The sequence below is a fragment of the Drosophila montana genome, unplaced genomic scaffold (assembly GCF_035044405.1).
Source record: "Drosophila montana isolate Dmon_TW-CO22-7 unplaced genomic scaffold, ASM3504440v1 contig_3083_1, whole genome shotgun sequence".
NCBI classification, from domain to species: domain Eukaryota; kingdom Metazoa; phylum Arthropoda; class Insecta; order Diptera; family Drosophilidae; genus Drosophila; species Drosophila montana.
This window is the reverse complement of record NW_026997957.1, coordinates 573,989-590,395: the sequence shown is the minus strand read 5'-3', so window position 1 is coordinate 590,395 and position 16,407 is coordinate 573,989. Positions and strand designations below refer to the sequence as shown.

The 16,407-nt window shown below is 42.1% G+C and overlaps 1 protein-coding gene across 1 annotated transcript; it reads left to right on the top strand.

The window, feature by feature from the left end:
• The first annotated feature begins 6,486 nt into the window (after positions 1–6,486).
• LOC135430731 (mucin-2) lies at positions 6,487–16,366 on the top strand. The gene is made up of 5 exons (XM_064685503.1): positions 6,487–6,593; positions 12,419–12,737; positions 12,796–13,033; positions 13,088–13,250; positions 13,314–16,366. The coding sequence occupies exons 1-5, from the start codon at positions 6,507–6,509 to the stop codon at positions 15,975–15,977; spliced, it is 3,471 nt and encodes a 1,156-aa protein (XP_064541573.1). The 5' UTR covers positions 6,487–6,506; the 3' UTR covers positions 15,978–16,366.
• Positions 16,367–16,407: the final 41 nt, after the last annotated feature.

Below are 16,407 nucleotides of genomic sequence, written 5' to 3'. Positions count from 1 at the left end.
TGATTTATAACAATTACAAAGTAGATATTAGCACATACAAATGAATACTTATTGGGCATTTAACACATAGATCTCTAAGTCAAATGGAACGATATTTCTGGACCCAATCTGGACTCTAGCGAATTCACTTTTTGGTAAGCCACAAAGCCCATATATATGTATATATGTTCGATATATTTTGCATTTTCCAAGTTCCTCCGACTGAGGTTAGTCTCTCCCCGGCCATAAACTAGTTAGACATGCATTAAACTAGAAAAAGTGGTCGCACTTAAGGCTGAAGGTACAAAACTGGTTACATTACCGATCCCAAGCAAAAAAGAAAAATGTTTCTTTTCTTTTTTTTTTTTTTCATTCGTTTTCAAGAGCAATAAAAACGATCAAAATAAAGCGGGCAAAGCTACAAAATTATGGTTTGCTCAAATGAAACTGGCCATAAGAAAATTAGAAAACGGCTTGAATGAAAAAAAAAAAATACAAAAAAAAAAAAAGGGCGGCAACACAAAAGAACTTCACCCAAAACACGGCGGAATGCCAACTGGCCAACAGGTGATAGCGCGTCTTTAACAATGGAGAAGAAGAGAAGGAGGAGCAGAGAGAGAGGGAAGAGGAGGGAGGAGGAGGAGGGGAGAACGTTGTTCTTTGTGTATTTGGCTTTATATGTCGCTAACCGTGCGCAATTACCACATTTGCGAACTGGGCCAATTGACCAGCGGCGGAATCCGTTGCACAGCTCCATTATTCTTATTCTCATACCTATTATTATTATTACTATTATGCGGCTCAGAGCGGGCGACCGGAGGTGATTGTATCGAGGCAAATTCAGAACGTTTTGCAGCGGAAATTGATTCCCATTTCGGCCACAAAACGAAGGAAGTGCTGCGTGCGACCCGAATAGATAGATCTTGAGACTGACTCATTAATTGGGCTACAAAATTGAATGTGGCAAATGTGAAAGTGCTTGCGAAAGATGGTCAAAACATGAATCAGCTATCAACATGTTCAAAAAAAAAAACTCGAAGACAGCCAAAATTGTTTTGGCCCGACATGCACAACATTTCCATGGACATGGGACACGCCCCTCGATTGGGTCGACATTTCTGGGTTGAATTTTCATTTTCACTTGTCGCCGAAAAAACAAAAATGGTTTTTCATTTCGCGCCGGAAGTGGATCAAAAGAGAAATACTAATAGAAAAATGTGTGTGCGAGGCGCAAACTTGTGTCGATTATAAATTATGTACATTTTTTATGACTCGCTTTATGCATTTTTTTTTTATGATTATTTTTGGTTGATTTCGTTTTTGGGCAAATTCTTAATTTACATTTACACTTTCGCCTCGTTAAGCGCGCGGCTTTTGAAGACGGCTTTGAACTGCGTGCCGCACAGTTCCCCCCCCCCCCTTTCCCAGCACCCCCACCCCCCCTCCCCCCTCTGCACACCCACACGTCGCAGTCCCGTGTAGAATCGCAAATTGGCAAGAAATCCAACATCATTATGTGAGCCGCAGCTGGCACGAATTACCATTGATCGCCCCGCCCCTCCTCTCTTTACTCTCCTGGTCAGCCACCCCCCCTCTTCGTCGTTCAACTGTGGCGCACGATTCTCGGACAATGGAGATAATGTCGGCTTTAGCCTCAAATGACAGACTGCTGCGGAATCGGCTGCCAGGAGAAATAGAACATAACGCTAAACTGCAGCTAAATTGCATTCAAATGATGTAAAATCGCAGCTAATGGGCCGCACTTTTATTGCGAGACAGAGAGAGAGAGAGGGAGAGAGAGAGAGAGAGAGAGAGGGAGAGCGACCCCAAAGCGAACCGAGTTCGTTGCGGTAAAGCAAATGCACTTTGTTGGAATTTCCAGGCAGTATACACACACACACAAACAAAAAGAAGACGAAGAAGAAGAGTATAGCAGCAGAAGAAAAAGCAGCAGAGAAAAAAGAAAATGAAATGCATTCGCTCATCTGCGTGTCGTGCATTTTGATCGTGGCACTAATTGCACTTGGAACTCTCGGGTTCTTATCTCCGAGCTGTCTTGCTGCATACTAAACACACTTGGCGCTTCCTATTTACACACACACACTCTCAGCTCAGATATCACAGCTGCTTCTTCTTTTGCCCAGTTTCCCCAACTTCATTTTAGTTACTTTGCTTTTGTAAACACTAAAAATATGAATATGACTGGCAGCACTGCCAAAAACCGTTGACGACAACAACTGCCTCACACAGCACTATAAAAAAAAACCGTTTCGCACTTACCTAAACGCAAACATAAACGCGGTTGGCTTTCAGTTAGACGTTTACCAACAGCTACATTAAATACCTTAACAAGGTGACTCTACAAATTGTATACAATTTTTAATTAATTTGGCCTATCAAAAACCGTTTAGCACTTACTCATACGTAAACAGACAGTGCTGCCAATACTGTTAGCAGTCAGTGTAACGGTTGCAAATGACAACAACTACATTAAATACATACTACACAGGGTGACTCCACATTTTAGCTACAGTTCAAATTCCCGCGCAGCCGAATTCTGTTCCACTCTGTTCACACACACACACACGCAGACGCACACACACATGGTTTTGGGCTGGGAACGCGCGGAGCTGTCAGATTTGTTTGCTTTTAATTACATATTTAGTTTGGTCGCCGGTTAAAGCGTAACGGTTTATGCATTTAATGACTACCCCCCTCCCCCCCTAGCTAACTCAGGCAAACACTATGTATGTAATTCCCATTCGCGTGCAGAGGTTGCCGCAGTGTCGCGCTGGCGTTAGCTTTTATCGTCATCGTCGCTTTCCGTTCGCTTGTCATCATCCGCCAATGAAATGCACTTTTGCCCAGGTTCCGCGTTCGGCGTTGCCACCTCTCTCAACGTTTATGATCGCTGGCAATGCTCGCTCCGCTGTGTTGCTGTTGCTGTTGCTGTTCTGCTCTAGTAAGGCGCTCACGAGGACGCCGTTAGAATGATTATGAAATTGCAAACTGTTGCATATTGCATATTCATGTATGCGTCTCAACAATTACTTATCATATTATACAATTATTTTCATTCATGAGTGCGTTCATTATTGGCGGCTGCCTACTTTTACCACAACTCAGCCAATCAATGGATTGCATAAATTTCGTCTAGATTTCAAGTTCCCCCAATCTAAACCAATAAATCAGCGAATAGTTATGACATTTCAAACAATCTTCTGTGCGAAAACGAAAAAACAAATAAATAAATACTTTCAAATTTGGGAAATTTGAGTTGCCGACTTTTGTTGCATTGTTGGAATTTATTTTTTTTCGATCTTCTAGTTTTAACGAAGATGCGCGTTGCGCTTCGAAATAAACTTTCCATTTCGCTGGCATGTTTAACTGTAACTGTTTTTTATTTTTTGTTGATAAACATTTCCAAATGTCCAAATGTTGTTCACATTTCACTTTCTTTCGGCGCTGACACTTTGTGTGGCCATTATTATTGAAAGTGGATGTGCTTGATTATAATCTGGTCGAAAAAAAAAATCGTTTCACATGGTAATGCCAGCGCGCATTTTGACGCCTGCCTCGCGGCGGCCAAGTCAACAATTCAACAATGGTTATGTGGACCAAACAGGTTGCATGGCTTCCGTTAGACATTCGGCTGACCAAATTCTCATCAATCATTCTTAGGTTTTGTTGTTGTCGTCGTTGTTGTTGTTGTTGCATTGCTTAAACAATTTCACCAATGGGAGAAAATCGGCTAATGCGAGAAATTTAATCAACTTATGCGTGGACGACGCTGACAACGTCTTAATGCCGCCGAATTGTGCTGTGAGTGCGACTGAGTGTCGTCTCTTTTTTTTATTTAGCTATTTTTTTTCTTCACGCACATATGTATGTACATACATACATACAAACATGTAATTCAATTTGTTCTTTCTCCATGAACACACATGCACACACACGCGCGCACACTCGCGCATACGGTCATGTTTCCAGTTTTGGGGTCTGGGCCTGCGCCTCAAGTGCCGACTCTTGACTGTTTTTGGCTGTCGGCTGTCGCCCGCTTCGCGCCCCGCCGCACCGCGCATGCGCAACTGGGTCAACGTCAACCCATGGCAATGGCAATGGCTCGCCAGGCGTTTTTCTGGCAGCACTTACATGCACACACACATATGCATGCATATGTCTACAGTTAACTGTCTGTCAGTCTGGGCACACTCATGATTGTTCTTATACGTATACGTATACGTATACGTGTGTCGTTGTCTGTTCACATTAATTGTACTTATACTGCGCGTGTACTTTGGAAGCTTTTTCTGCTTGGCCGCGCGGTTTTGGCGCTGGTTTTTATCCGCGCATTATGTTAATTTCTTTGTTTACCTCATGCGGAAAATGTGCCGTTTTATTTACTAACTAAATCATTTGCCATAAGCAAATTAAAGTCGAACAAGATTTAGGCTAAAGCTGTACGTTACCTGATACCTGGAAATGCAAAAGAATACGAACTTGTTCGGTTCACGGTTCAAAAATAAAGACTTGCCTTTGCAATTCGGTTCGTGAACCTATGAAATATAATGAAATTTATGAATTATATACATTGTAATAAAATAGTTTAACGGACTTCCCCAACATTAACTAAATTTGTTATAACTTACCTGGAAATTACGAAGAGTAAAAACTAGTTCGCTTCACGGTTCAAAAATAAAGTCTACCCGGTTTCCCATATATAAAATATAATATATAAAATTGTAATAAAATAGTTTTAGGGACTCAATATTTATACAAGTAAATTAATATTTTTCGGCTTCAAAGTGAATGAGAAGATTGGATTTGCGGGTGAAAACCGGTTCGTTTAAAAAAATAACCTTAAATTTAATTAACTTTCTGAATATTATCTTTTAGTATGTATCTGAAAAAAAAGCAAAACCAATTAGTTTCACCTAATGATTCCAAGATGCAAAAGAATACGAACTAGTTCGGTTCACGGTTCAAAAACAAAGTCTTGGCGCGTGAACCTGATTGCCCATGTCGAATTTAATTAGATTAAATAGATTTTAGGGACTTTCCCAAAGTTAATAACATTTTTTTTAAGTTACCCAAATTAAAATTTATACGAGAAATTGAATGTTGTTCTTTGCTTCAAGTTAATGAGAAGATTTGGATATACCTTAAATTTAATTAACTTTCTGCAGCAACTCTTTCAATATTATCTTTAAGTATGTATCTGAAGAAAAAGCAAAACCAATTAGTTTCACCTGAAGACAACATTGAACTTTGGGCCAACAACAACAACAACAATAACAACATCATCAGCGCATTCCAAGGCAGAACTTTTACTTTTGACAGTTCAGAGACGGGCTCAAAACTCATAAGACCAACATTTTTTTTTTAGTGCTCGCCGCTTGGCATCTATTTTTACACAGGTTTCTCTCGCTGTGAGTGTGTGCTTTGATTATACATAGTGGCAATATAAATACTAGGCATCTATATATATGACTTGGTGGCACGAGCAATAACCCTGCCCAGCCAAGCCCAGCCAAGCCAAGCCAAGCCGGGCCAGGCCGAGACCCAGAACTGGTTTCTTTGGCTGATCTTCGGCGCGTACTTGGTAAAAAGTCACTCGGCTGTGCTGAGGGTTCTTCTGCTTTATTTTTTATTTTTGTTTTTATTTGTTTCCCAAGCTCAAGATAAGTGAAAATTCCAGCACAATTGTTTCAAATTTGTAGCTCGAGCAGCGTATCAAAGGGAGTTCTCTAATTAGGCTCAGTTAAAACTTGTTGTTTTGATATTTTGGAATAGCTTTCGCTTTCGACTGTTCCAGTTAACAATTAAGACAAAATATATTTGAGAAAATTCCAAATTAAGCCGAGCAGCTCTTCATTCTCATAGAAAGCAATTTTTTGTTGTCGCTTCGTTTGTTTAAACCAAACCGGTTGACAACAATTTTCTGTCATTCTCATTTTTTTGGTTTTCCTTTGCCTGGCGAAAAGTGAGAATTTTCAGCGGATGGTTGAACAGGATTTGCCGGTTTTTTTTTGGCCACCGGAAGCGAGCTGAAAATCGCTGATGAAGCAATCAGCTTAAAGTTTCGACCAAAAGAAAGCAAATGCCACTTTTTAATGAAAGTGAAGTATTTGCAAATATATAGAAATTAAATGTAAATGAACTAGTATAAGAATTGGTATAAGGCTCCTGGTTCAGTTCATGGAACGACTGATTCACTTAGACAACTCTGCTGCACAACACTGTAAATAACCGTTATTTGTTTCCGAAAAGAATTATCCACGATAAAGCCAACCAGGTTTAGGCCAAACATCACCTAAACATTTATAAAAAAAAATCACAAAAAAAAAAAACATTATAAATAAACTAGGCTCAGTTTTGAACCCGTAGCAGCAGCTGGTTCAGTTCATGGAACGACTGGTTCACTTAGACAACTCAGTTGCACAACACTGTAAATAACCGTTATTTCCTTTCTTTTTTTATAGAGCAACCCAGGAACTACAAGAGAGAGTCCAGATAAATAATCCAACATGGATACAGTCTATGGCACCAAGAAATACTTCCAAAGCTTGTCCGGCGTCAGCGATATATATCGCACGCAGACATGTCGGCAAATGGTTTGTACAATCCCATCCCTCCCATCCCTATCCTATCTATATCTAGTCTATATATTATTGTGAATGAACGTTTAACTGTTATACAACTTGACTGTGAATAATATTAGAAGCTAATTAACATGACAAGAGGTTTTTTTAAAAAGAAGAATCTGGGTTAAATATCTAATTTGAGAGTAACAGAAAGAACTTTTGGAATTACGTAAACCCACAAGGGAATTAAGATTGACAAAGAATTCATTATTATAAGTAAAAGAACTCAGCTGCATATTTATTTAGGCTTGTCGAATTTTGTTTGCATTGCCCATTCGCTACTAAAACCTCGGGCACAACCAAGATACCAAGTTAGTTATTAAGTCAAACAATTTGAACAAGCGAGAACGCAAAAGGTGAATGACTTTCTCTCTAGAGAACCTCTAGAGAACCCACAGAACGAACTGAACAGAACCGAACAGAACAGAACAAAGAGGGAGAAAGAAACTAACAAGAATTTGGCTTAGGCCAGGCCAGGGAAAAACAGCTGTTGCGACAACAGGTTGTCAATTACCTGGCCAGCTAACAACTAAGAGAGGGAGGGGGGGAGGGGAGGTTGAAAGAGAACAAAGAGAGAAGAGCGAAAAGAGAGAAGCTAAAGAGATTGGTAGAGTAAAGACGGGCTGTATATGCCCCACAGCTAATGACTGTTAAAAGGCAATTGGGGAAAAACAAAAGCCAAAAGAAGAAAAAATTAGCCGGAGGGCAGGTGTGATCAACTAGCAGATACCCTGTACACAGCGTACAATACATAAATGCTTATTTAATAAGATAAACAACGAGAAGGAAAGGCTAACTTCGGCAAGCCGAATATTTAATACCCTTGCAGACCAAACCTTTTCATAATGCTTTGCTCGTAGCTAAGAAGCACAGGGAAAATAGTTAATGCTAATTTTGATCAAGATATCATGACAAACAAAAAAGTTTTTCATACAAGAACCTACTTTTCGACCGACCGTTCCTATGGCAGCTATATGATATAGTGGTCCGATGTAAATAAAATTTTGCCTAAATGTAGGGAACTTAGTGAAACTTGAAAATGCCCAGTTTCGTCAAAATATGTTGAAAAACAAAAAAGTTTTTCATACAACAACTTAATTTTTGACCGATCGTTTCTATGGCAGCTATATGAAGTAGTGGTCCAATGTTGTTAGGAGTTTACATATATATGAGGAACATAGTAGAACTAATAAATGCCTAGTTTGGTAAAGATATCTTGATAAACAAAAAAGTTGTTCATACAAGAACATACTTTTCAACCGATAGTTCCTATGGCAGCTATATTATAACGTGATCCGATGTAAACAAGATTTTACCTTATCGTAGGGAGCATAGTTAAACTAATAAATGCTGAGTTTGAACAAGATATCTTGAAAAACAAAAAAGTTTTTCATACAACAACTTGATTTTCGACCGATCGTTCCTATGGCAGCTATATGAAGTAGTGGTCCAATGTTGTTAGGAGTTCGCATTTATATGAGGAACATAGTAGAACTAATAAATGCCTAGTTTGGTAAAGATATCTTGATAAACAAAAAAGTTTCTTATACAAGAACATACTTTTCAACCGATAGTTCCTATGGCAGCTATATTATAACGTGATCCGATGTAAACAAGATTTTACCTTATCGTAGGGAGCATAGTTTAACTAATAAATGCCGAGTTTGGTCAAGATATCTTGATAAACAAAAAAGTTTTTCATACAAGCCAAATTCGCATTGTTAGCTCAGATGATTTTGAGGAAAATGTATGCTAAAGAGATGATGATCGATATTTATCGGTCATAAAAAGCGGGTTATCGAAGAAAAATATAATATACGAGAAATAAATCTGCAAATTTTCTAGCGCTGAGATTTACGCATTCAATCAGACTTTTAGACGAACACGACTAAAAAACCTCAGCGCGTAATTCTAGTTAATCAAATACTTAGAGTCAGATTTTCTGTCTGTTACATAAGTAAGTTGAAATTGTAGACACACTTTAAAACACATTTTTAATATAATTTACTGGGTATAGCAAGAAGATATTAGCCCGTCAAAGTTCCCAAGCTCTGTCAAAGGTTCCAAGGGTGGGGCCTTATTCTAAAAGTGCAATGACTGACGGAATTAAGAATTAAATGCGTAATCCGCTGATGATGACATTCATTAGCTAATGATAATTAATTTTGATAAAGAATCACACGCTTCTAAGTCCCGTTAGAACTTAGCTAAGAAATCTAATCAAGGCTAAAGTCGAGATTTATTTAGATCTGTGAAATACCCAAAACGATTTGTAGAAAGAAAGTATGCAGAAGGGTCTAGCGGCATTTGAGAAAGTTTCGCATTGCCCTCGACTCATTAGTCATTAGCCAAGTGCTTAGATAATTATCTAATTAGTTGCGATTAATTGTTTTTTTGGTGGTGGCATACCAAGAGACCAAGACTCTGACACGCTTTAGAAACACACTTTCAATTCCATCGAAAAGAATAAATAAATCAAAAAACTTATCGTTAGCTGTAACCGACTAATGAATACCCTGCTCGAAGTGCAATAATTCGGGTGAACTGCTTCCTCCTTGTTGAACTGTAAATCGAAATTTAAAACTTATCTGTTGCTCAGAAAACAACCTAACCGTAAAGGGGTTTTTTAAAATAGCGTTAATGCGGACAGAAACCAGGGTTGCAAGCCGAAACCAGGACAAATATCCCATATAGACATAGGTCGAAATTTCCCACCCCCATAACTCGGTCAAAAATGATCCGATTTTCATAAGATTTGGCTTTTTGTTCATGGTTTTCCCTCTAGATTTATCTGGCATTCAAATCTGAACACCAATTTTTTAGTCGAAATTCATGTCAAAATCTTACCCCAAGTTTTGTATATCGACATAGGTCGAAATTTCCCACCCTCATAGCTCGGTCAAATCTCATCCGATTTTCACGAGGTTTAGTTTTTTGTTCATGGTTTTCCCTCTAGATTAATCTGGCATTCAAATCTGAACACCAATTTTTTAGTCGAAATTCATGTCAAAATCTTACCCCAAGAATCGTATATAGACATAGGTCGAAATTTCCCACCCCCATAACTCGGCCAAATCTCATCCGATTTTCACGAGGTTTAGTTTTTTGTTCATGGTTTTCCCTCTAGATTAATCTGGCATTCAAATCTGAAAACAAATTTTTTAGTCGATATTCATGTCAAAATCTTACCCCAAGTTTTGTATATCGACATAGGTCGAAATTTCCCACCCTCATAACTCGGTCAAAAATGATCCGATTGTCATAAGGTTTGGCTTTTGGTTAATGGTTTTCCCTCTAGATTAATCTGGCATTTAAATCTGAACACAAATTTTTTAGTCGAAATTCATGTCAAATTCTTACCCCAAGAATCGTATATAGACATAGGTCGAAATTTCCCACCCCCATAACTCGGCCAAATCTCATCCGATTTTCACGAGGTTTAGTTTTTTGTTCATGGTTTTCCCTCTAGATTAATCTGGCATTCAAATCTGAAAACACTTTTTTAGTCGAAATTCATGTCAAAATGTTACCCCAAGATTCGTATGTAGACATAGGTCGAAATTTCCCACCCTCATAACTCGGTCAAAAATGATCCGATTGTCATAAGGTTTGGCTTTTTGTTAATGGTTTTCCCTCTAGATTAATCTGGCATTCAAATCTGAACACACATTTTTTAGTCGACATTCATGTCAAATTCTTACCCCAAGAATCGTATGTAGACATAGGTCGAAATTTCCCACCCCCATAACTCGGCCAAATCTCATCCGATTTTCACGAGGTTTAGTTTTTTGTTCATGGTTTTCCCTCTAGATTAATCTGGCATTCAAATCTGAAAACAAATTTTTTAGTCGATATTCATGTCAAAATCTTACCCCAAGTTTTGTATATCGACATAGGTCGAAATTTCCCACCCTCATAACTCGGTCAAAAATGATCCGATTGTCATAAGGTTTGGCTTTTGGTTAATGGTTTTCCCTCTAGATTAATCTGGCATTTAAATCTGAACACAAATTTTAGTCGAAATTCATGTCAAATTCTTACCCCAAGAATCGTATATAGACATAGGTCGAAATTTCCCACCCCCATAACTCGGCCAAATCTCATCCGATTTTCACGAGGTTTAGTTTTTTGTTCATGGTTTTCCCTCTAGATTAATCTGGCATTCAAATCTGAAAACACATTTTTTAGTCGAAATTCATGTCAAAATCTTACCCCAAGAATCGTATATAGACATAGGTCGAAATTTCCCACCCCCATAACTCGGCCAAATCTCATCCGATTTTCACGAGGTTTAGTTTTTTGTTCATGGTTTTCCCTCTAGATTAATCTGGCATTCAAATCTGAAAACAAATTTTTTAGTCGATATTCATGTCAAAATCTTACCCCAAGTTTTGTATATCGACATAGGTCGAAATTTCCCACCCTCATAACTCGGTCAAAAATGATCCGATTGTCATAAGGTTTGGCTTTTGGTTAATGGTTTTCCCTCTAGATTAATCTGGCATTTAAATCTGAACACAAATTTTTTAGTCGAAATTCATGTCAAATTCTTACCCCAAGAATCGTATATAGACATAGGTCGAAATTTCCCACCCCCATAACTCGGCCAAATCTCATCCGATTTTCACGAGGTTTAGTTTTTTGTTCATGGTTTTCCCTCTAGATTAATCTGGCATTCAAATCTGAAAACACATTTTTTAGTCGAAATTCATGTCAAAATGTTACCCCAAGATTCGTATGTAGACATAGGTCGAAATTTCCCACCCTCATAACTCGGTCAAAAATGATCCGATTGTCATAAGGTTTGGCTTTTTGTTAATGGTTTTCCCTCTAGATTAATCTGGCATTCAAATCTGAACACACATTTTTTAGTCGACATTCATGTCAAATTCTTACCCCAAGTTTTGTATATCGACATAGGTCGAAATTTCCCACCCTCATAGCTCGGTCAAATCTCATCCGATTTTCACGAGGTTTAGTTTTTTGTTCATGGTTTTCCCTCTAGATTAATCTGGCATTCAAATCTGAAAACAAATTTTTTAGTCGAAATTCATGTCAAGTTCTTACCCCAAGAATCGTATATAGACATAGGTCGAAATTTCCCACCCCCATAACTCGGCCAAATCTCATCCCATTTTCATAAGATTTGGCTTTTTGTTCATGGTTTTCCCTCTAGATTTATCTGGCATTCAAATCTAAACACATATTTTTTAGTCGAAATTTATGTCAAAATCTTCCCCCGAGGTTTGTATATCGACATGGGTCGAAATTTTCCACCCTCACAACTCGGTCAAAACTCATCCGATTTCGACGAGGTTTGGCTCTTTGCTCATGGTTTAGCCTCTAGATCAATTTGGCATCAAAATCTGGCAATATTTTTTGTGGTCGACATTCATGTAAAAATAGTACCCTTAAATATCCTATATAGACATAGGTCGAAATTTCAAAACCCACTTAAATATCCCTGAAATATCCTATACTAGCAATAAATAACGTATATATTCTATATAAATCTTATAATAGTGAGCTAATATGGAACAAAGTATTTAGTAAAACAAGTATTTTGTACGAAGGCATATAAGTATTTATTGAACTTACCACAAATTGGCATCCATGAAGATGGTCGGGACTTCGTGAGTTATCTCTGATGCTGGATGTCTGAGAAGATAATTTGGGTTCGGGTTTCGTCTCGGTTGATCTTTTTGGAGTTCGAACTGGTTTGGCTTAAGACCAAATGCCTTTTAAACTTTGCACAAAAAAAAAATACTTAAATAAATGCACTTTTATCCACGCAGAACACCTCCGAATATAATTATCAGAACACGCTGGGCCGTCGCTCGCAGCTGGGCGCCTATTACCACATGAACAAGCAACCTTCCTATACGAACGATCACAGCATCAACAGTCAATATGGCTATAATACGTGGGGCATTTGGCGGGACGGTCGGAATATAGCGCCGTCGACGTTCTCGACCAAGACGCATGCGCATTATCCAAAGAATCGATCCTTCTCGATTATCCTAACGACGGCCGCGTTTATCGTGCTGCTCGCTGTGATCTCCATAGCCGGGCTGGCCTTCTACTTCAGCTCGATCAAGGCCACGCTGGAGGATCGTGAGTATATGGGCTGACATATATATATGAGAGGTAGATCCATCTTCCTTGCTTGCAGCCATACTGGGCTTCGAGGGTTCGTTTCGGATTGCCAAGGGGGATCTGTACTCGACCGGGCTGAAGTACAACCACACGACGACCTACAAGCAGAAGATCGAGTTCTACAAGCGATTCGTGGAGCGCGCTTTGACCGACAACGGACTGCAGCCGCTCCGCACGGATGTCTGGGGCTTCGGCGAGGGTCCATTGATAAAGGTCTCCTTTCGCCTGTTCCTGGACGTGCGCAAGCTGCCGCAGTGAGTAGATGCTAAGCTCTTGCTAAACAATAGCTAAGCTATATTCCTTTGCAGGAACATACTCAGCGTGGAGGAGTACATCAAGGAGTCGCTATATCTGGAGACATCCGCCAGCAAATCGCTCTACCGCTCGCTGCGCCTGGACACCGAATCCCTGGAGATCAAGCGCATCCTAGACGAGCAGGTGGTGCGCTCTGCAGCTATACTCAAGGAAGCGGTAAGCACGGGCAGCCTTAAGCAGCTGACATCCTTCAATAAACCCATCTTCCCACACTTGCAGCAAACTGTGCCCACGAGCCAAACGCAGCTGGAGAAGCGTCTGATGAAGAAGGGCACGGCACCAGGTGGACAACTCCAAACAAAGCCAACCGCGCTGAGCACACCCAAGCCGCGCAGTCCGGCTGTCCGACCGCATTCGCCGGACGATGAGCCGGACATCGATGTGGAGAACGCGCCCGTCATACAGGGCTCCTTCGAGGGTTCCTTTGAGATAACCAAAACGGACGCGGACATCGCACGCAAAAAGACATCGCCCACGCGTTCCTATCAAAGCACCAGCAGCGGAAGCAGCGGAAGCAGCCTGCCGCCCAAGTCCATTGCGGTGACGCCCTACTCGCTGCGCGTCAAGCCCAAGAAGCCCAGCGTGGACAAGCTGACCACCATAACGCCGCAGAGCCCCACCAGCAGCACCAGGCAGAGCACAACCAGGGCGAGCACAACCAAGGCGACGACCAGGAAGTCCACGACAACCACGACAACCACGACAAGGAGAACCTCGACAACATCCTCTACAACTCCCTCAACAACAACTTCCACAACAACCACGACTACACCCGAACCCACCACGACTACACCCGAACCCTCCACAACCTCCACGACAACAACCACCACAGCGGCTCCTCCGGTGACTAGCACGCCGGCGGGGTCATTCGCTTATCCCGCCTCCTCGACCGTTGTGGTGCCCAAATTGGATGCGAATCTCTTTACCACATTCCCGATATTGGACACACAACCGTGGCGGCCCATACATCGCGAGGTGCCGGAATTGTTGCCGGGACCGCCGCCGGCTTTTCCCACCAAAACGTTGCCCGTACACGGAGCAGGCGCGCCCACTCCAACGGCCACGCCCACCGTCAATCACTTGCCACAGCGTCGCATCGATGAGCTGGAGCTGCCTTTTATTGGTGATAATCCGACGCCGCCGGCACCGGCTGCGATGCCCGCCATGGGCGTCACACTGGATCCGTTTATGTCCATGTCCGGTTTCCGCAAGCCGGACGGCAAGCTGGACATGCCCAGCCAGCCGCAGCCGGAGCAGCAGCAGCAGGACATGCTCTTCTATCACAGCTTCGGCCGTCCCGTCTTCCTGCCGGGCACCGAGAATATCGAACGCTTGGGCGGAGCGCTCGTCGAGCCGCATCAGTTGCCGGTGCCCCTGATCGACGATGTCATCGTGCCGGCCTTTAGGCCCATCAATCCCACGCTGGGCGGCATGAACAAGCTGCAGTTCAACATTGAGGGCAACAGCGGCAAATTCGAACATCTGGGCGGCGGGGTCATTGCCAAGAAGCAGGAGAATTCCACCAGCCAGGAGGCCAAGCTGGAAACCACGACGAGCAAGTTGGGCACGACGACAATCACGGGCTCGACGACGCCGTTGATGATCCAGCTGGATAGCAGCACGAGTGCACCCGCTCTGCCCGGCCAGAAGCCCACGGAAAACTCCGTGCTCGCCGATACCATTGGCGAGTTCTTCATGGAGCTGCTGAATCTGCCCAAGGAGGAAAATGCCACCACGACGCCACAGCCAGAGCCGGAGCCGGAGCCGGAGAGAATCGAGTCACGCATAGAGCCGGAGGAAGAGGAGGTGGACGCGGATTTGGCTCCCAATGTACCCCAGTCAAAGCCGAACTTTATGAATCTCAAGGAGCATATCCTGCAGCGCAATGCGCCCAGCACCACGACGACCAGCTCCTCCACGACGACCAGCTCCACGACGACCTCGACGACAACTACGAGCACGCCTGCGCCCAGCAGCACCAAGAGGAATCGCATTCGGCCGAACGGCGAGCGGCCGACAATGCTGGACGACTCCAATTTGTTTCCCTCGCACTCCAAATGGGAGTTCGTGAACAGCTCGGCGCCGGTTAATTTCGGTTACGGCGGAAATATGCGCAAGGTTTTCAATAAGACGCTGCAGGCTTGGGTCTCGGAGGACGTTGAGAAGACGGAGAACTTTACGCTGCACGACATCAAGACGAGAATCAACAATGCCAGCAATATACAGGATATATCCCTCATCTTTGACACGCTCGCCTCCAAGCTGGGCATCACGCCGAGTGCCCCAATGAAATTTCCGCCCTTCTCGCAAAACAAACTGAAGCACAGTCAACGGAATGAGACCAAGGTGAAGCCCATATCAACTACGACGAGCACGACGACGACGACCACGTCGCTTCCCCTGATGGAGTCCAGTGTGAAGAACTTTGTGGAGCTGCCGTTGCAGCAGCGTGAACCATTTATTCGGCCCATGTCTAGTTTTATGGAGGATGGCTCCACGGAAGTGCTGGGCGCTGCAATTCCGGTTGTCGGCGAGGCGGAGGTCGAGGTGGTGGATCCACTCAAGTACGAGGAGCTGCTGAAGACCTCCCAGTTTGCCGTGGCAACGTCCACGGAACCGAGTCCACATCGTTTGGTCACGCTGCTGCCCGTGCGCTCCAATTCCGGCATACGCACCTACAAGCCCATCCCCGACGATTTTGAGCCGGAGTCGCAGCGCAGCCAAAGTCAAAGCGAGCCGGTGCCCGACTCCACCAAGCCCCGATCCAATGGCACCAATAGCATACGCCGCAAGAGCAACAGCTCCAATCAGAGCCGGAGATTTGGACAGCCGCCGGCGGAGGCGATTGTTAAAGGTGGCATCAAGGTCACGGTTGAAAAATAAGTGAAGAATGAGAAACAGATTTGATGAAAAGTGGATTTAAAAATGCGTCTTTAACATAATTATTGATAAGTAGGAAATTTAAGAGCATTTAATTTAGTATTAGAAATTGGCGCGTACAAAATCTTGTTCGAAAATTGTTCATTCGGCAGTTGCTTAGAAAACGAACAATTTTGGAATGACAATTTCTGTAGTATTTGGCAAACTTTTTGTAAGCATTTGCCAAACGTAAGCTAAGATTTTTTTATTTAATGTATACGAATTTCCAATTTTTATTAAACACACAGTAAAATATTTTCGTCAGCTTCAGGTCATGAAAAATAAGTAACAATTTGTTAACATTTATTAAGCTAACGAGTAAGAAATAAGTTAAATATTAGTCAACAAGTTTAATCAACTCGATCTTTTAATAAATTATGCGTAAACAATTGAA

Coding starts and splice junctions, on each gene's coding strand:
- LOC135430731 (XM_064685503.1), top strand. CDS start 6,507: ATGGATACAGTCTATGGCACCAAGAAATACTTCCAAAGCTTGTCCGGC. Junction 6,594..12,418: donor CGCAGACATGTCGGCAAATG/GTTTGTACAATC, acceptor TTATCCACGCAG/AACACCTCCGAATATAATTA. Junction 13,251..13,313: donor CAGCTATACTCAAGGAAGCG/GTAAGCACGGGC, acceptor CCACACTTGCAG/CAAACTGTGCCCACGAGCCA.